Source organism: Lepisosteus oculatus, chromosome 1, assembly GCF_040954835.1.
Source record: "Lepisosteus oculatus isolate fLepOcu1 chromosome 1, fLepOcu1.hap2, whole genome shotgun sequence".
NCBI classification, from domain to species: Eukaryota; Metazoa; Chordata; class Actinopteri; order Semionotiformes; family Lepisosteidae; genus Lepisosteus; species Lepisosteus oculatus.
In genome coordinates, this window is record NC_090696.1 from 57482059 (window position 1) to 57504125 (window position 22067).

At 34.8% G+C, this 22067-nt stretch overlaps 1 protein-coding gene across 1 annotated transcript in view; it reads right to left on the reverse strand.

The window, feature by feature from the left end:
• Positions 1 to 5254: 5254 nt before the first annotated feature.
• enpep (glutamyl aminopeptidase) overlaps positions 5255 to 22067 on the reverse strand; it is a 51871-nt gene continuing 35058 nt past the window's right edge. Inside the window, exons 10-20 of the mRNA XM_015345171.2 lie at positions 21145 to 21296; positions 20355 to 20440; positions 19138 to 19274; positions 18291 to 18346; positions 12708 to 12858; positions 10463 to 10536; positions 10266 to 10367; positions 9052 to 9222; positions 8791 to 8931; positions 6834 to 6915; positions 5255 to 6033 (exon numbers count right to left, since the gene is read on the reverse strand). Coding sequence (XP_015200657.2) covers positions 5887 to 6033; positions 6834 to 6915; positions 8791 to 8931; positions 9052 to 9222; positions 10266 to 10367; positions 10463 to 10536; positions 12708 to 12858; positions 18291 to 18346; positions 19138 to 19274; positions 20355 to 20440; positions 21145 to 21296 — 1299 coding nt within the window. The 3' untranslated portion in view covers positions 5255 to 5886. The remainder of the gene's footprint in view (positions 6034 to 6833; positions 6916 to 8790; positions 8932 to 9051; positions 9223 to 10265; positions 10368 to 10462; positions 10537 to 12707; positions 12859 to 18290; positions 18347 to 19137; positions 19275 to 20354; positions 20441 to 21144; positions 21297 to 22067) is intronic.

Below are 22067 nucleotides of genomic sequence, written 5' to 3' on the forward strand. Positions count from 1 at the left end.
TGGTTGATTATGCCATTTATAGACATGCTATCAATAATGTGTACAGTTTTAATAAAGTGTTAACAGTAGGACATAAACAGACAACTTCTACTGTAGATTAATTGTATGCGAGTAATAAAACCCTAAATACAACTGTAGCCTGATCCATACCTCTAACCTTATCCTTAAGGTGATGAATATGTAATATATTTTTCTAATTTATTATAACATCATTAGCAACATGTTAAATTAAACTGACCCAAATAGCTATACTGTTGAGTCACTCAAAAAGCTCATGTGAAAATGGTTATCAGTTAGTATTGTGATGCTAAAACTAACCAGCAGATGGTGCACATCTCCATAAGAACTGGTTAAAAGAAACACCTAGCAGAGTCAATATTGTTCCTTACAGCCACCCACTGGAGTGTACAGTACAATGTAAGGTTAGCGCAGGAAAATGTTTGGATGGCAGTCAGATTTTTTTTCCCAGAAAGAAATGAACATACTGTAAGAAACTCTCCAAATGATAAAGTGAGGTCAACTTTTTTATCTACTCAGAATTAAACATTTCACCAGGTACACCCATGTTAAGCTGGTTATATGAAAATTGCTTGTAGACCTCTGTATGATAACATTTACTTGTGATGAAAAGTAGTTTCATGATTACAGTTTAAACAGTTACTTCACTTTGTGGTACACTTTAACATTCTTTGTGGTGCACTTTAACAGTGCACCTTGTTTCTAGACAAAAATGATAGAAAGCTATGGGGAGTATATTTTTTTAAACAGGATATCTTTTAGAAAAAAAGATTAAAAAACTCTGGAATGTTAAATTATCAAGCAGCACTTCAGAAAGGCAGCACTGATAATTATGCCATGATAATAGAGTAATCTGTTACTGTGCGAGAATAATATGATGAGATTTTATCCCAGGATAAGGCTACTGATTTGTGTTCTAGCCAATAAGTGAAAAAGTGTCATCTTTATTTGGCCTGTTCTTTCAGAAATGTGTAGAATGTTTCTTTTTTATTTCCAATTGGGTTTTTACTTGCAATTTTTATTTTGAATTGGCACATTTTTCAGTAATAATACCTCTCGTGTATACTTCAGGGCAGCTTACACTTAAGCTTAGTTTAACTGGGTTCTGGGACAAGCGTCCCTGTTGTGAGTATGCGAATGTTTTTGTGAGTACACTGCGACACATCCAAGGTGTACCCCACCTTATGCCCGTTGCTTGCCCATCACAATCACAAATGAGTCTTCAAGTCATAGAGTCACATCAGCAAGCAGCCATATCACCCTGCAACTCACAACTGGCAACCCACCGAAACTATGCAGGTGTGAACCTGGATGGGAGACCTCGTGGGGAAAAAAACTGGTTGCTGCTGGAAAATATGTTAGTAGAGCCAGCAGGGAGCACTCACCCTGTGGTCTATGTGGGTCCTAATGTCACAGTATAGTGATGGGGACACTACACTATTAAAAAGGTGCCGTGCTTTGGTTGAGATGTAAAACCAAGGTCCTGACTCTCTGTGGTCATTAAAACATCCAGTGTTTCTTGAAAAGAGTAGGGGTGAAACTCCGGCATCTTGGCCAAATTTCCAATTGGCCTTTACCAGTCATGGCCTCCTAATAATCCCCATCTCTAAATTGGCTTCATTACTATATTCTTCTTCCCACTAATAGCTGATGTGTGGTGAGTGTTCTGGCACATTATCATACAGGTGGGGTTACACATTGGTGGTGGTGGAGGAGACTCCCCATTACCTGTAAAGCACTTTGAATGGAGTGTCCAGAAAAGCATGATATAAGTGTAAGGAATTATTAATTCTAATAATTAATCATATGATGGAAAAGACTAATTTCAGGCATCACAACCATGAGCCACTCTGTGGTAGAGCACAGCCACCTTTCTTGCTAGCAGCTCACACCACAGATGAATAAGATGAAAATGTTAACCAGCCCCTCAGTTAACCAATGCAGTTGGGAAATCTTAAGAGGGCAAATTAAAAAACAATTTAGGATGCATTGAGGTTAGGTACCCTACCTATTGTGAATATTATGATAGGACTAATGTCTTATCCACAGCCCATCGTTTTTGATACATGAGTTTTGGTTTGGAATTTTAAAATAAAACAAAAATAAATATTAGAAAAGTTTAAAAAATGCAAATAGGTAAGGACCTAGCCCATTTGTTGCTAGTTCCTTACTGATCTGGAAATCCCATCTGAACATTTCTTGGAAGGATGATAGAAATAGCATATTTGAGTACTATAGTTTGTTGATTTGTTGCTGGTGCCTATGACATTGTGGAAAAAAGCTTCTTACCTTTACTCTTTAGTGAATATATCCTAATTTTACTTGTTTCCTGAAATAATTGCTATATGGTTGAGCCTTAAGTACTCCAATGGCTTGAGTTTGTAAATACCACAATACCATTGTTTTAACTTTTTTCTCATAATCTATGGTTATAAGTCTAAAATGGTTACGTTCCATTTTCCTGTCTGTGACATGCCTTTGAGTTTAGAAATTATTCTATCTCTCCACTTCAACCTCTTTTTTTCAAATGCAGTTACCAAAACTGTACACAACAATGAGGTCTTCCTTGCACATTGTTTAATTCTAATATTATTTCCAATATTTTTCTTCCTGTCCAACGTTATCTAGAGGAAGAACAAACTAAAACACACACCTTAAACCTTTTCATAGATGTTGCTTCTTGATGTCACACACACACACACACTACTTAGTGTAGTCTACAAACCCGATGCCTGCAAGAAGACTGTGAGTATTGTAGTCTTTTTTTTCTATTTGTCATTTTCCAAAATAAAAAAAAGGTTTTCTTAGTTCAAAGTTACAGATACTGTACTTTGGAAGGGTCTGCTTTTTTGTTAAAAGCTCTCTAAATAACAAAATACATAGATGCTGTTTATTAATGTACAATTACTCTCATTCACCATGACCACATACAGCTCTACAGTGACTCTGAGTGGGGCCCTCATCAGTTTATCTTTGCAAGCAGAGAGCATTATAAAAACTACAGTGCATATGCCAAATAAGTAATACAGGGAGTAGAAATTGAAGGGAACAGACCATTTAAATTGCACAAGAAGACTGGAGCACCACACAGGCAACAGCTTTGGAACACAGCTGTTTTAAATCATTTGGGGATTTTTGGAAACAAAAGGAGCAAGTACTGTATTAGCCATAAGAGTATCGATCCATCTTCAAACCTCTTTATACAATACAGGGTCATGGGGGAGCTGGATCCTATCCTGGTAAACAAGGCGCAAGGCTGGGATGAACCCTGCAAAGGGACAGCAGTCCGTCGCAGGACACACACAGATAAATAAGCACACACACACACACGCACGCACGCACACACACACACCAAGACCGATTTCTCCAGAAACCAGTGAACCTTGACCGCAGGAGGAAACCAGCACAGATAGAGGAAACCCACATTAACAAGGGAAGAACAAACTTCACACAGATAGCACCTCAGGACTGGAATTGAGCCCAGGGCCTCCATGTCACTCCATAAGAGTATCAGGAAAGAACAAATTCATGTTACTTAATGAGGCAATATGTTGGTTTTCATCACATTTAATGGGTTTCCAACAAAATATACATCTGAATAATTTTACAGCTAAAATGTATTGTTTTCCTTCTTGCTTTTTATTTTACAGAATAAAAATATTTAATTGTTCATAGTACAATCTACATTCTTCACTACTTAAAATAATTAAAAGACTTCACTTAAACAGCTTGCTTACTCAGCTGAGTTTTAACTAGGTAATGCAAAGCTTTCTGAGGGATTTATTTTTATATCTGTAGATACATAGAAATTATGACCTTTGCTTTAATCAAGAATAATAAATTAATATAATATATTATATATTTTATAATATAAAGTTAAAGCTAAAATAATACAGTTGAAAGTATTTTTTCTCCAAGAAAATAAGTGTTACTTCCTTTAGTTTTTATTTAGTTAACATCTACCGGTATGAAAAGCATTTGTTTCTACCCCTGTAACACTGGAGTGTGTTCTGCTACTTATTTCACTGAAAGTCTGTGAGATCAACTTAATATTTAAGGCTCTGAACCCCCTTTGAAATACTCACAAAGCCTAACTATCTTTGCTATCTTATCAAACTGTCTATAAATGTAATAAATGCTTGAATAGATATATTTTTTCCAAGAAAAATATTTTTTAAAAAAGTTAAGGAATAGTTGTGTCTGAAACATTTATATTATTTTTTTTATCAATTCATCAATTTTCTAACTTGTTCTTCCAATTCAGGGTTGCAGGGGAGCCAGAGCCTATTCAGGACACCAGTCCATTGCAGGGCCAATATATTTTTTTTTTCTAAGAGAACTTATTTTTGGATGGCCTTGGTGATTCATGCCAGCATCTATATCACACTGCAACTCTCATCTGTCAACACACTGAAGCTGAGCAAGTGTGAGCCTATCCAGTATCTGGATGGAAGAGCTTTCCGAGGAGGTTCTGCTGGAAGTGGTGGTAGTGGGGCCAGTAGGGGGCACTCACCCTGTGTTTCTGTATGAGTCCTAATGCACCCGTATAGTGACAGGAACCTTTAGATGAGATGTAAAACTGAAGCCCTGACTCTCTGTGGTCATTAAAAAAAATGGGTGTTTCTTGAAGAGTAGGGGCATTACTCTGGCCAAATTTCCCACTGGCCTTTACCAATCATGGCCTCCTAGTAATCCCCAATTTTTAATAAATTGATTTCATCGCTTTTTTCTCCTCCCCATTCTTAGCTGATGTGTTGTGAGCATACTGGTGCACTATGGCTGTCATCACATCATCCAGGTGGAGTCCCCATTACCTGTAAAGTGCTTTGAGTGGAGTCTCCAGAAAAGTGCTACAGTATATAAGTGTAAGGAACTATTCTAACTATACTAACACAGAATGGAAGCAGCTCTTGGATGCTGTGTTAGTATCCATTCTCAGGCTTTTGTGAGTGTGGAGTCTACAGGTTTTTTCCACATTGTTATGGGCTTTCTTATGTCTCGTCCCAGGTTATGACATTCAGGTTAGGTTTAATTAGATATTTACATTGTCACTTTCTACATGACACTGAGATTAATTTGTATTCCAACCAGAGGGAGAGTTCAATTAACTTAGACTCACACCTGGATAAGCAGCTTTTTGAAAATGTAAGTTTTAATTTGTATGATATATTTAGGTCTCTAGTACAATATACTTGTATGTTTTTTGTAAGAGTCAAACAATTTTTTGAGACAAGTGTAATGATTCTCTCAAGACTTTATTTCTCATTTATTTTCAAGATTGTGAAAAAATGATTTAAAGAATCATATAGAGAAAATGAACCAAAGATTGTGACGAGGAGTCCTTTGTTGATTCTGTCGAGGGTCAATTACTTGTATTTCAGGTAACAAGCCAGAGTAATGGGAGCTTTGAACTGCTTGTGAACAACTCCCAAGTATAAGTACCATTTAATATTTTAAGAGGCTAAAATTAATTTGACAATTCTATAAGACAAAATTGAAACTGATGGATTGGGAACTTAACTGGAACAAACACATGAGATCCGTCAGGACAAAGATGGAGAACCACTGTTGTAAAATCGTTTGATTTGCATTTTTCTTGATAATATTCAGAACAATTGAGAAATCTTAATAAATAAATCCCTATTTAACTTTGATCACTAGCAAAAATGAAGTAGAATTAAATGAAAAACTGCACATGCGTCATTACCAAAAAGCAGAGCTCTTGCAAAAGGAATTTTACATCTTATACCATATTGTCCTATTCTAGTTCTGCATGTGCACTACAATCAATAATAAAATCTTGAAATGTCATTCTCACAGGGAAGTTTTTAAAGGATCCCATTAATGTACATACTGCCTCAGCAAATTCTATAAAACATTGTTGTTCAGCCAGGTGTATATTTCATCTCTGTTCTCTTTAATCCATTCAATGTTGTTCCTTACAGTTTCAAGAGCCTGTTTTCTCGGTGTTGCTCCTGCACCAGCATCGGGATACTTTTCAAAGAAGTGCTGCATCTGAATTAAAATTAAAGAGACGATAAAGGGACAAATGCACTTAAACAAAGGCAAGTATTGTTATCAATCAGTAGGAAAATAAAGAGTTGTTCTTGGTTCAACAAGGAAACTTTTTTTATCTAATAACAAATCACAAATGTTGCTGCAATAAAGTTATTTTATCCATCCATCCATTTTCTAACCATTCAGTGTCATGAGCTGAAGTTCATCCTGGCAAGCAATGGACACAAGGCAGGGTACACCCGGGACAGGATGGCAGTCCATCAGAGGGCAGACATATAGACACAAACACACACGCTCACACTCACATCTAAAGCTAATTAACCTGCCGGGTTGTTTTGGGACAACTGGGGGATACATACAAGTATTAGGTAACAACTGTACCCTACATCACTTCCTCTTCCTATATCACTTTACTCTTTATGAATGACTAAAGATATTGATAACATTAAAGTGAAAAACTTTACTTTCCCATTATTTGAATTTTGTGTTATCAGTTTAAGCACAACTGTGCTTTTGTCCATTGTGATTATGCTGTAATCTGTCTATCACATTTATTTAACGCCTAGTTTTCATGGGAAACCACATAAGGAAACATCCCATGAAATGTGTTGGTATGATAGCACGTTGTACATTTATCCAAGATAAGAAAACATATGTCATCAGTTTCCATTATCTGTTGCTGTCTATCATATTTTTAAAATTTGTACATGAAAATGTGACTGGCACGTATAACATGTTCTTAATTAAGTAAATAATGGAATAAACAGGCTTGATACTTAATGTTTTCAGTACATTACCTGCCACAGCTGAAGCTCAGTGTTAAAGGTATTTGAAATTCTGGTTATTAAGCGTCCCAAATTCCTGTCATTAATGGTGAATCTGCAACATTGAGAGAAGTCACATAGTGAGGGTGGAAAAGAGCCAAAATAACCCACAACCTGGAGGCTTTACTGGATATTGTAAAAAATTGTGCTCTCTCAGAAACAGTAAATAGATTGAAATTCTGTTTTTTGGGGGAACAATATTGATCCTATGTGTTGTCATAATAGACACATACAGAAAGAATTGATTAGCTCACATCATCAGTGTTTTGTATCATCTTGTGGATTATCTCTACCAAGGTGACTCAGGGTAGTTTTCCAATTTTCAGTTCACTGGTCAAATGTATCATCTTTATCATATCCTGAAACAGGTAATGCTCTAAACAGGCCTATGCAACCTATTTACAATCCACAAGTATCAAGTTGCTTTCTTAAGCCAAAGCTAATGAGGCCTTGAAGAGATTCTCTTGTTGTCCTTCACTCAGGTAAGAGACATGGACCTGTGCCACATCACTAGCTACCCGTGAGTGAGCTTTCCCTATATAGTGAAATACAGTTGTCAGAGCAGGACTATGGCAGGGCTAGGATTAGTTAACTAAGTCTGTCTTGGCTACCAGTGAAACAGTTGGTTCCTAAGCACCCTCAGGCTTTTCAGTGATGCCTGTGAGGATTGTACTGCTTCACTGCAGAACATGCAGCTTTCCAAAAGGGCAAATAACCTATATGGTGGGAGGCACACCTGCCCTTTCTCAATTTCCCCATGCAGTACGAGTATAATGTGAAATGCAAAACATTGCAATGATTTAGTTCCTTAAAATAGATTCCGTTAATGCAATTCGTGCAATTCATGGATCAATGGTAGTGAAATCTGATGAGGGAACTGATAGATGATATGGAAAGATAAGTTCATCCAATGGAGAATTTTTGTGTTTTTTTTTTTCTGAAGAACAGCTTCCTAGCTACGTATATGAAGAGAAGCACAGACCTTCCTTGATGAGATGTACAATGCAGGTGCAGCTCTGCCACAGTAAAATAAGCAAAATAATTTCCAGTTGAAATTTTCATCTATATCAAGTCCTGCCTGATGTGTACAAACAAATTAACAAATAAGGGTCAGTATTTGTATTTGCTTCATTTGTACTCTGGGTTTTTATGCATGCGTTAGGTCTACAGTAAGCAAGTGTGTGTGGGTGAACAAAAGAAAATGAAGACTGGGCTGAATATTGTTCCAACACTGTCTCATTTGTGAAAGGACAATACATGTGGCCTCCAGAAAAATAATATTCCCAGATTTGGTCAAGCTCCAAATCAAAAGTGATGGGTGATAACATTTTCTCTGTCGGTTAAATACAGATCTCTTTGATTGTCCTATTGAAATTGAACAATTTGGTGTAAATGCAGTTCCTATTAGGAACATTAAATGAACAATGTCTCAGCAGAAAATTCAAAACATTGTAAATCTAGTGTCACATATATGGATAACTACAATGCTGTTAAAACTAGAGGAAATTATATTCAGAAATACTAACAGCTTCATCCACAGTGCCATCCCTAAAAACCTTTATTTCTTAAAATATACTTGTTTCACATTATGTCATTCTCATTAATTCTAGCAACATATAATAAAAACTTTGTGCAAATTAAGTAATGTAAGACATTGTGTGTGACCAATTATTTGTGCAACTCCATTTTGAATTTTTATAGTATTTTAGTATTTTCAAAAAACTTTAGAAAAGCCTTATACATAGTTATAAAAGGTGATTGTAATGTTCTTTGTTTAGCTTGAGATTTTGTTTTAAGAAATTACACCTAATTCAAAGACATTTAGAAACCCAAGAATGCATAATGTGAAACTCAGACATTTTAGGAAAAAAAAAGAACATTTCATGTTTGCATCCATGTGTCAACATTATCAAATCTTTTGTGGACATACCTGTTTACCAGATATTCCCAGTTCAGTGTTGTCCAGTCCCAGGCCATTGTTTTTCCATATTTGTTATACGAAATGTATCTAATGATGGTAAACACATCTTGGCTCCTGACGACACTTTCATTTCTGATGGCTTTCAAGAATCTAGAAAACACAGCAGAAGTAAAGGGACAATCTGCTTTAGTTTGTAGTGCCTTCAAAAAGTGTTATACCTCTTTGAAAGAAATACTGTGTAATAGATTGTAACAAAAAATATATAATTACTTTTCCAGCAGACTGATGTTCTCCACTGATGCTAGTCCATATAGCAGCTTGTCCTTCTCCTGAGCAAGTGGTGTTTCTATGTATTTTTGAAACATATAATTCCAGGAGGCCTCATTCCCAGAATTTTTCATTCCATATCGGTACACCAAAAGTCGCAGGTTAACTGGAATACTGAAATCATGAGAAGAGTGTCACTATTTAATCAATGTATTAGCATACAAAAATACAAGAATGTGATAGTAAAATCTTACACTTATATAAAGGAAAATTGGCTAAGAACAGCCAACCAACGTGGACTCTTTGTATGCTGATTAAACACTGGGGATTTGAAAGTTGAGCCTTGTGCCAAATATTTTGTTCAGGCTAGTTTGAGTTGTTGCTTTGTATATTTTAGTCAAAACATTTGATTAATAGCTCTCTTTGAAGTGAAACCACATTCAAATTTAGGTTTCATTAAATATAAACATATATATGTAATTCATTCTGAGGCTCTATTAGACTAAGTGATTTTGAAAATAAATGGATATAAAATAAGTATGTGTATTTAGTAACAAAGGAACAAGTAATAGGTTTATTCCATGCTGAAAAAAAGCAAAAAGAAAACACAACGTTTCGGCTGTGGACCCTTCTTCAGGTGTGAGACACACTCCTTTAAGGCCTACGCATGCTGAAGCAGCTAACCACCTGAACAACTTTAGTAGCAAAGTAGTTTTGATAATAATCAAGGTTTTGTGTTTTATAATGTTAAGAACTGATGTCACTGTGCTTTTTTTGAATGCAACATACTGTTAATGTAAATGATGTACAGATAATAAAACAAATACTTATGCCTCCTAACAATTATGAACCATTTCCGTGACTAGGAAATTGATCATTTTCTTCTGGTGCTTTAAAAAATACTCCTTCAAAACCAACAACATTTAGTCTATTGTTGTACAAAATTGTGATCTCATCTCTGTTCTTTCAGCAAACACAACAGCACAAGAAATCCACCTTTTTAGAAAGAATACTATATAAAATGTGATTACCTTAAACAATAATGAACTTTCAGCACCTGTTAACCACTGATTTCAAAGTGACAAGATGCCCACTGCTTTTTGAGCCAAACTGATTGAAACAGAGTCCAGTGATAGTTAAGAGACCACACTACACATGTGATTCCCAAGGTCCTCTTGCCTTCAAACACATTTATAACACATAATACCAGTAATTACCTTTGACCTTCTAGCCACTTATTAAATAACACGGTGGCCTGATCCAAAGCACCTTGGTCTCCCATCTGACAAGCGATTCCCAAAACAGTTTCACGTCGTAACCTTTAATGGACAGCAAAATAAAAAAAAGGAATTAAATAACTTTAGTCAAAAACATTATACTTTTCCCCTATGTATTTTGCAGCCATAACACTAACCTTTCCAATTGGGTTCCTGTGTCTTCCCATCCTTCCTGAGAGGAAATGTTCCTAACTTGTTGACGGAAATAAGCCTGGTAATAAAAAAAACACATATCAATAAAAGGGAAATAGCGGTATTGTAATTATTTTCTTAACTGGTCAAATAATAATTATGAATGCAACCCTAACATTACTGTTGGTCAAACTCTGAATGTCAGAAGAAATGCTTCCAGTCTTTTGTACTTATCACAGGTTTCTTTTGCTGGCTGAATTATGCACTTGTACTTTGAGCCCCATTTACTTACAAACACAAAATGAAGGTGTGATCATTTAAAATGTCTTCTTTGTGGTTACAACATCCAATACCTGTCTATAATTTTTGGTCTTCCTGGAGATACTTCCAGTTTGTCACATGCCTTGTAAAATGTATCATTGGATAGGTCTAACCTGTCAAAGTCTGCTCCTTATGCAAAACTTGTAGGAAACTGTCAAACTGTACTGTATGTTGTAAGGATAACATATAGTGTGTCACTAAGGTCATATACATTCCAATTGCCACACATTGTTCACAAAAATGTGCAAAAATTCTAAAAAAGGCCCTTACAAGTGACTCAACCAATAAACATGCTCAATTAAATATAAATTGAGTTCTTTGATTATTGGTTTGAGCCTCTGTCATGTCACTAGTTACAGTAGGTCACTTGTGTCACCAAGGTCGCTAGGCCAGAATTATTTGGTCTCCAGCAGCACAGTGACCCATGTGGCCTTTTGGGTGCTTTCAGGCATGCTATGATGTTGACGTGGGACATGCCAACTCTCCAGTCAGCTCTTAATCTCTTGTGTGTGTCTATGGTGCCTATGGTGTGTTAAACAATGAGTGAATAAAGGTGGGAGTCTTCTTACACTTCTTCATACTCCCCTAGGTGCATTCATGAAGTTCATAACAAAGAGCCAACAAGATTGTTCCAAACCTTGTGAATACAATAAAGATAACTGATGATATGTAGTCAGTTAATAAATGGAAACAGCAACCAATCCATCCCAGACAGTGCCACCAAGAAGTCTTGAAGCATTTGGTGGCTGATATACAGTAAGGGCAGATGTGCCATTCTTTTGTTCTAACCTTGCTGTTAAAAAATAAAAATCTTCAAACAAATTAGCCTTTTTCTTAGTTGTTATGCACAACTAATAATTGGAGGGATAAATCGCATTGAAATCCAAGACTTGTGAAGTACAGCGAGAAATGGATGAGAAGCTCTTTCCCAGAATGAATATAATAAGGTGGGTTAGAGATCTGAAATTTACTTAATATTTATTTTTCGGTATACATCCAACTGAACAGGTTTCACACTTGTGGACCAATTAATTTAGGATTAAGAAAGGATTGCACCTATGTTAGACAGGAATTTATGGATTAAACATCTAAAGCCAGCAAAACATGTCATGACATATGTCTTAATTAGCATTTCTTCTCTCAAGGAATTGGGCATGTTTGTAGACACTTAAAAATTGTGTGATTTGCACATGCAAATAGTGATAATCCTATTGATTTGAATCACCACTCCTTTCTGTGTATGCTACTGAAATCTGTCTGTTTTAGCAAAATTCAGTTTTTTTGCATCGGAAAACAATTAAATTGAATAAGTATCTCCATATCTAAAGAAAAAGTGGATTATTATTTTCCAGACAAGAAACATTATTTGCATGAAACCCAAAAAATCACACATTCTGATACTTTCTCTGATAATTTAATGCCAGTTATGCTTGTGTTACTCTTCTTTCTGATACTATCATAGAGAAGGTCTGGAATGGAGGTTCTCTGATACTAGCTCTGTTATCAGGAAAAAAATAACTACATTCCATACGTTATCCCAGAAAATCTTATACAGCAGTCCCTTTTCTTCTTGTCATTTTGACATTAAAATAATTAAATAAACAATAATACTGAGTAAAAACAATTTCATCAAATGTCCTGTCCAGCTGTACAATAATACTATAAGAATTCTTTTGCACCAGAGCAGAATTTGTTTTTAATTTGCTAGAAGGTTTTGAAAAAGCAACAACAAGTCAATCTGCATGGAAACAAATATGGTCTGCAAAACTAACACAATTAATGTTTTTAACTTAAACATGGTTAAAGGATTTTAAAAAATATATATACTTAAATAAATATTTTTAAAAGAAAATTTTGTACTGTAGTTTGAAAGACAGTTTGAAAGAGGTCCTAAGCATGCCTTAATTAAATCATTAGTTGAAGTGTTACCTGGAATTTATCATAAATGTTGGTGTTATCCTTCAGCATGTCCCGCACATATGATATAGAAGTAGCCACTCTATCCCATACTAGGTAATCCATTTCAGCTGTGAGGTATTTAGTCAAATTAAATGCAATCCCATAGTCAAGAAGATTTGCCCTGTTAGAGATGTAAAAAATAATACAGCATTTGGTCAGGTACTCGCAGTGTAGTTCAGCATTATTGTTATTATCAGTACTGTTAAGAGTGTGTCTGAGATAAAGTTTGTGGGTTGCCTTGAGCAGTACTTTATATAAAAATTTCTCATGAGCATTATATTATGTGTTCCTTGAGATAAAGATTATGGAATAAATCATTTTAACACATTTAAAGAGATGTACACAGAAACATTAGTAATCATTCACAGTGAAATATAAGCACGTGAAAAGCATGAAACAAAAAGATTATAATTAAGAGGGGGCATTCAGCTATTTGGTTGCTAGCATGTAATTGATTAGCAAGGTAATTGCAAGGAAAACAGTAGTACATTTTAAATAAAAACTCAGTTTAAGATAATATTGTATTCTAATACAAGGTACTTATAAAAATACACATAATGAATTCAAAATGTAATGTTAATTCTTTCAAAATGTAAATGCTAATATAACACGTAAATACAGGACTGTTATCTGATGTGTTCTTATCAAGCAGCTCGAACAGAAAGTTTATTTTCTAGGAGATGTAATAATACCAACAATTCTGGGTATATTTTCTGGGACGTAACAGACAGAAATGCTGCACTTTAATACAATCAATAATAACAATATTTTAACCTTTCCCAGTTGATCTTGACTCTGGGGATGTTCTTAGCATTTTAAAGATTTACTAAGGTGCATTTGAATTTATTTTAATGTTGCATCCATGCAATATTTATATCTAATCATTTTATATCCTTATAATTAAATCTCATTATATATGTGAGATTAACTATAACTATATCGGAATACCTCCACCAACAAAATCTCAAGTAAACATCTGAGTTTAATTTGCATGAATAAGGTTGGTAACTTTTCTCAGTCAATTTCTGCTCAAAAGATTTAAGACATGACCAAAGAGGAAGAATCAAAGTACTATGTGTCTTTTTCAGTGCAGTTTACATGGACAAGTCACTGCTTGTTTGCTCTCAAACCTTTTCAAATCTGGGAACACATGTTTTGAATGCAGTTGTCTTACTGCATAGTAAACACCATTCACTGTAGCAATTTAATCCAATAAATGTTGGATTTATAAAATGCAATAGTTAAATACCACTGCCTGACAAAAACAATAACTATTGTAATTGCGAAGAGCACTTCACGTGAGGCTTTGATGAAAATATGTTATGTATCTGCTTATTTTCCCAAATAACAAGAATTTGTTTCTCTTACACAAGACTCTCTTTGTATTATACACATGCACAGTTATTTAGCAAAGTCAAACAACACCTCCTTGTTTTTTGTGTTCAAAATTATTAGTCCAATTTTTAGTGTGTTGAGGGACATTCCTCCTTTATGTGCAGTATTTTTCATGTGTCTACACATTTTGCATAACAGAATTGCGCTGAGACCCCTGAATAGAATCTAGCTGCACAAGGGCCTTGGGCAGACCTGAACCTGTTAAGCAGGGAACATTAGCAGAATAGTACCTGACAGCCTAAGAATGGTTACAAACGAGAGGAGACCATTTGACCCATCTAGCTTGTTTGGTATATATGTGGCATTTGCTACAGGGAATTGGTCTATAACTTCTCATAATTCCCACTCCTTGATTATGATGGTATCTATTAAACAAATTGTGATCAGGAAGTTGGTAAATTCAAGTCATTGTGCAGTGGCATTTGTGCAATATGAATAAGTCTATCAGCTTATGGTTCATCATCATTCAGCTGATATATGAATAAGTGATGTTTGCAGGGACAGGAAGCCTGCACAGAGGTGTTTAATGTACTGTTCCAGATACAATGCAGCTGAGTGTCCAGAAGATGAATGATGCTTTTGTGATGAGCTCAGTCCTCTGGTACAGAGTATGGCATGACAAGAACTGGTGTGTCGAATGTTGTGGCCACAACTCACCATGATGATCTTTTCAGGATATTTGTGGATTTGACCCTTAGAAAACATTAGTTAGAGTTTTGGCAAAATGTGTGATTCAACATGTTGTCTTTATTCAGGGTCTGTTCTAGAGTACCCATGGTCTAGAGTGGAAAATGGTTGTTGTTTGGTACTTTTGTCTACAACTTGAACAGGGTTCTTATGTTCTTTTCCACTGCTAAAATTGGACTGTGTCAATGTTGTCTTATTTCATGATGGGTGCTACTTTTTAAGATCTTTTCCAGTGGTGCCTTAGCTACACAAAGCAGAATGAATGGGAACTTGATTTAGGGTGAAGGTACAGGGTGATTTGGGGCACAGGCTGGTTTTGGGCAGCTCCAAGGCAAATAAGGCTCTGACACTTCTAGCAATTTCATATAAAATGAAATTGAGCTATACTTTTGTTTCCTTACATCTGACATGATTAAGAATAGAGAGCCTGAATAAAAATGAGTACTATACAGTCAACAGATGGAACATCCTCTTGTTAGAGAACTTCACTCTCTGCATTAAGACATAGAATTTAGGTGGGCCGATAGTTAGGAGGAATTGCTTTGCAAGTGATACTATTAATAATTGCGCAAAAAGGGTTGTATGTATTTTTCATAGATATATTTTCAATGGGCATTGTTACCATTATGTATTCCAGGCTCTCACAGCCCTTTAGTCAACAAATGTCATTGCATTTGATTACTGTAATGCTGAGGCCAATATGAATGAGTGATAGCTTATATTTAAAATTTATGATGACCTATGAAATTGTCTAGGACTAAGAAAAGGCTTAACATTGTGGGAACTGACCCAGAAAAAAGGTTAAAAAAGAGGAAAGTAACTCTTGCCCCATCTGGCTGAGTGTAAATGTTCCTTGTTGCCTGGGGACATGTTTCAGGGAGACATCATTTCTGGGGGTGTAGTCTAAAAGTAGTTCATCATTATCTGGCCTGTTTATTTGTGGTCAGTGCAGTGGATTTTGAATACTTCCATTTAAATGGCTGGATATGGCAGAACTGGAACGAATTGCTGCTAATAGAATTGACTTGAAAACATGTAAACATTTTCTATAGTGAAAAAGCCAGCCCATATAATGTCACAGAACATGGCTGATGATACAGGACCTGTATCAGTGATTTTGGACTAGGCATAGGTGGCATGGCCATGACTGTTATAGGGAGTGAAGCAGAATAGGTACTTTGATGTCATAGCGACCTACTTATTTCGTTTCAGAGTGACTCTCTTGCAGCAAATTGTGTAAATACAGTGTTGGATGACTAGACCTATGATGAGCTAACACTTGGCAGCCAACAGTGTTGAGTTGTAAAATGTGTTAACAGGCTTACACACTTTTATCAACCACTTTATCCAACACTTTATTCAAAATGTGGACTTTGGAGATGCAACGGCACTGCTGCCCTTCCTTTTGTGACTCTTTCTTAACAGACTTACAGTATGTGAATAAGATTAATTATCATTTTCTTGTTTGAGGTTTTCACCACATAACTAAATTGCACCATTTTACAACCATTATGCTTTTTTTCAGGACATTTTAGTGAGTTGTTTTGCTATTTTGTTTTGACTTGCACACGGGTCACGTTTTATTTCCTGTAAACATGTTTGTCATGACAGGACTAAGCACCTCATTGAGCAAGGAATGAATAGGTAGATCCACCAAAGTTCATAGCTGTGGAGGTAATTGTCAGGCATGTGAAAACGTGAGGCGTGATTATCAGATGGATTCTTCTTGCACTTACTTCACTTTGATGATGTAAGTACCTTTTCAAAACATGTTGGATGTGGGAGTAACAATGATAAAATACACTTTACATTGTCATAAATAACATTTTTTAAAAACATGTCACAAAGCATTGCACACGCAAGTGATCCCCAATATCCTCTAAATCCAACCATTAGTGAAACTATTTCCAAAAGACCAAATCTATAACGCGCTGTTGAATACACTAATTAAATAAATAAAATAATAAATAGATTGTATAAGCTACTGTATATATCATAAGAAACAAGACAACCTTTCCTTCAAAATGATGTATTTCAAACACAAATCCAGAATCACAATTTTTATAAAACTGTTTTCCTTTTGATGCAGATAAAAAGATGTGCTCTTTTCAAAGACCACAAACTGCTTATTTGCCATTTTTATAAAAAAATATATTGCAAAAGGAAAACCATGCTAATTAGAAAAACATCAATAACCCAATCTCCTTACTGTCTAATAGGAAAGCTCTTTTCGCTTTTCTTACCAGTATCTCATGTAATAACCACAGAAAAAAATAACTGTATTTGTCCTTATAATAGACTTGAAAGGTACACCTCTTTCTTTAGTTGCTCTGACTGGTGAAAACAGCAGTCATTCTGTGAAATCTGACCACTTACAGATTTAGGAGAGGTTTTTATCTGTTTCCCTTTGTGTGTCTGCATGTCAATCAAGTAAAGATCAAACAAATCCTTTTTTAATTTACTCCTATAAACTGGAAAGGTTATTTGCACAGTATAAACGGTCTATTTATCATGGTCTCTTTAAACATTTGTTTCCTAATTTTGTGTTTTATTTTGGAAGGCTAAGAAAACAACGTCGCTTTATAAAACAGAATTTTGGTCTTTGTTCTATCACTCTCACATTTTTATCCAAAATAGCAGACATTTTAGACAAGCCCTGCAAAACATCTTGTTAAAATAATTTTATTTTTATATGTTTTTTTTTCTGTTTTTGTTTTGGATTTTTTTTATTCTAGTATGTGTCCTAAGTAAGACATATAAAAAATGTAATGGTTTAATCTTGATTCAAACCAGAAAACATTGAGAATATTAAAGACATAAAAGTTATCACAGGGAGTCTTTAAAGTAACTTTAAAGTAAACAGAGCATAGAAAAAGTTCTGATCACCTGACTAGCAATTCAGGAAAAGCGAGATTTATAGACATCTACATGCAAAATAGTTTAAATCGCCAGACATATCATGCTATAATTGACTTTACATAGTTTATAACACATTAACAAAAAATAAAATTATGTCTGGTATGTATACAATCTATAAAATGCCACATTTAAAGAGGAAATACAGCTGAACATGTCAGCTTTAACTATTTTTGTTCTTTTACAATATCTTTGTTATTTATTCAGTATTAAATAGAAATGTTTTGAGGTGTAAATTATTTGCATATCTGCATTTCAGAAGTGATGTCTGTTTTGACCTGTGCCACTGTGCATATGTAAGGCAACATAAAACAACATGATGTCTTTTACCAGTAACTTACTGAGTAAGCACCTGCTAGCTTCACGGGACAAAATCATACAAGCTCAGAAACCAGAACTGAGTTTTTCCACCGAGTAGTTCCAAACCTGGAATATCTTGTGTCCACATGCCTTTGTTTCTTAACATATTTTTAAATAAAATATGGAAAACAGAACATCAATATGTCTTTTTAATGACACCATAATCATTGCAAAATATATGTATATTGCACCTACCGTCCAAGAGAAAACACATCATCAATGTATCCTACTCGGTCAGCTGCGGAAGAAACCTGTCGTAAGAGACAAAAAAATAAAAATGATAGATTTATGATAGATAGAAGCAATCATAACAAAATCATCCAAAAGTATAACGTTTGATTACGATTGACAGCAGCTACGTTTAGTTCTCCCCAGCTGTCCTAAATCATGATCCTTCCTGAAGTCATTTCCTCAAGTTAAAAAAACTATAAATATCATACATAAGCAACTTCTATCCTTCCCAACTGTCTTTTGCAGTCCCTCCACACCATCTCCACCTTCTCCAGCTTTGAACAAAAACAATAACAATAATATTCCACCCATCCATTCTCTAAATACTTCATCCTATTCAGGTTCGTGGAAGGAGCTGGAACCTATCCTGGCAATCAACAGGCATAAGTCAGGATAGACCCTGGATGGAATGCCAGTCCATTGTATGGCAGACAACCACAGACACGCACAATTTGGACAATTAGGACCAATTAGGACAATAAGGAGGCAGCAATGATAACCTCTAGGCCACTGTGCCTCCCATACATTTATTTATATAAATATAATTTAATAGGGACTGCAATATCCAAGAATTCAATGCTTTGTGAATGTTTTGAATACGTGGTGAGAAAACATTTGCTTTAAATAATTATCCTCCTGGCCTTTGGATGAGGAGGCTCGAACCCCTCTCAGACTGAGTGAACCAAGGGGTGGCTGCAAGCTGGAGATGGGGTGGAGGAGGGATGCTTGAGACAAATGTTGCTAGTTTCGTGATAATGGTGATTAGGTGCAGCTGTGTGGGATGGTCTTACTGATAAAACTGATAAAATACCAAATGATTAGTTTGAAGCTGTTGAGCTATATCGGTCCACTGCTGAATTTCATAGTTCACTCTATAAAATCCCAAGTGATGTCTGTTTATTTTCAGAAGTCCGTCCACAGCATGGTCATAGTCTTCCAATACAAATTCTTCAAAAAGAAAGAGAACAAAATGAACAAACATGACAAAAGAAATGACATAAATGGAAAGCATCAACAGCAAAAGAAATTGCATTTGTCTGTTTCCAATTCTTTTTTTGATAAACTTTAAGCTTTATTCCAGGATCAGAGTCTTACATAAAACTTTAACATGCTGTAATGGACATTTCAAAACACATCAATGGATCCTTTCTCTCCATATGTGCATCTTCACCAATAAAATATGGTCCATTGAGAGAAAAAGAATGACCAAGGGCAGTATGAGAAGTATATGGAATATGTCTGAGCTGGATTTTGACAAATACAGACAAGCTTTGGCTATACAGCACAAAATCAAATGTGAATTTTTATCTGTTCTTATATTGATGTTACAGAATTTATATTAACTAAGTATGCGTTCTGATGAACAGCATCCAATACTTTAAACTAGTATATATTTTTAAATTGTTCATTATATAATAAAAAATAAACCTGTGTTGTCTCTTAATCAGAACTTTTATTTCATCACATTTTTAACAAGGTGCCATGTCTTCTGTCTTCAGTCTTGTTCCCTGCTTCTGCAGTCATAATACATAGATGTATGTACTACATCTACTACATTTATTCTGTTATTTACTACTTTACTGAACTGCAGCAGTTTGCTCTGGCTCACTCCTAGCATTAACAATACCTTTCTTCTATAAACCTTTTATCACAAAAGGAAGGCATAGGAAATATGTGGACATTGTCATACATTTCATTCCAGGCACAATTTGACGTATTAAGCCACATTTCCAGAGGAAATGCTTATTAAATAATACAGTAAATTATACAGTATGTTAATATTATTTTTTTGTTGAATGTGGGACTTTTTAGTTTTCAAGGAATTAATACGATGTTATGAATAAAAAACTTAAAATACTATATTAATCTGAATTAGATCTTTTTTAACATAATTTAAAAAACACATTTTTTCTTTTTCATAAAACAGGAAAATATTGTAATATAGAAGTAGAGACAAGAGTCTTAAATATTATATCTGATGTTGAAATTATTCTCTTAGCGGTGATCATGTAAGAAATTTCATCCTACCAGTTGTCACAGTCCTATTGTACAGTCCAGTTCCATTCTTTTGACCACCCAAAGCATACCACTGAATAGGAATTGTCCATGTGTAACTACAATTAAACAGATTGTATGGATTTAATATTTAATAAGATTTAGATTTCACAAGCACAAGCACACAAATGTCTTAGAAAATGTTTGTCATTTACTATTTGTGTTATAAATACTCAATATTTGCCATTAATTGAACTTGATACACAAAAAAAATCAAATTTGTAAATTATTATATTTTTACTTAATTATATAAAATGAGAATATTTCAAAGTTGAAGACATCCAGCTTTTCTTGGAAGTATGCTGCATTTTTTGTCTTTCTGAAAAATTAAGTTTTATGTAATCTATACTGATATGTTCCAATTCCTTATTACATTGCATGCTTGTTTTATTATAACACCACCATTCTTATTCCATTCTTGATAACTGTAATAAAATATGCCAAAGACAATGTAGTAGCTGTCAGGACTTCCATTTAACCACTGCTTGTGATGTAATACGTTGGTACCAGTGTTAGTACAATAATATTGTTAAACCTAAGAATACTAGGGAGGGAAACTAGAAAGTGAACAAGGTAAGTCATCATAAAACATAAAACAAGCACACCACTCTTTGAAGCTTAAAAGTGAAAAAATTGTGCCTCACTCTAACAGAATCTCACAAGACATGACCAGACACACTTTCATCAGTGGTGGTTTTACAAATATGAACAAAGCTTTCTGTGAAGATAAAGCTGAAGTTAAAAAAAAATGAAGCTTGCTCACTTTAGGGCTGAAGGTGGTTTGGTGGGGTCTGCTTGAGGATCCAACAGAAAACGTTTTTGACTCAGACGTGAACTCTGTGCCACATGTAATACAGGATATCCCATTTGCTTAGTCCAGGTGTCCATTACTTCTTCTATTGGTTTCCCACTCACCTAAATAATAACATTATTGACAAGTTAGCCTTTGGGAACGTAGTTCTAACTTATCTCTTGAAACTTTAGCTTCTTGCCAAAAGCGATACTAGTTATATACTGGTTTCTAATAGCTGTGGAAACCTCTAGATTTAATTTTATCTGGCTTTTACTGTACCTAAATAGACAGAATTGTTGTTTTATACTGGTAATATACAACTGATTACTTCAAGTTATTCCAAAAGAGGAATATGTTTCTTTAGGAAGCAGACTTACCATATTTACCATAAAGCAGTAATGTTTTACATACAGTAAGGGGAAAAATGTAAATTGTTAACTGTTATGTTTGTTTCTCTAAGTCTCTCTGAGAACCTCTTAGTCTGCTGTTATGACTAAGAGGTAAAAGGGTTCAGGTAAAAAAAAAGAAATACTTGAATATTGTTATTCTCCCTGTGCAAGTGTATTCTTTTTGCCCCAAAACAAATTCCCTTTTTAAAAATTCATATAAGAGCTATGACTTTAAATGTTTACAAGTATAAAGAATATATGAAATGTGAAAGGTATTCTCTTTAGCAAAATACTAATTCCTTCAATCAATTTATATGAATTCTATCATTAACCATTTCAGCATTGTTCAAAGGACATTATGTTTGTTTCTCAGGAATTGTATCTAAGGATCTCGTGAAAAAAAATATTTTCATACACAGAATGAAAGTCTTGTGTCGTATTTTATTTTGCTTTCTTTGTTTAGTTTTGGTGTTATACGAAGCAGAATACATGTTGATATAGGTT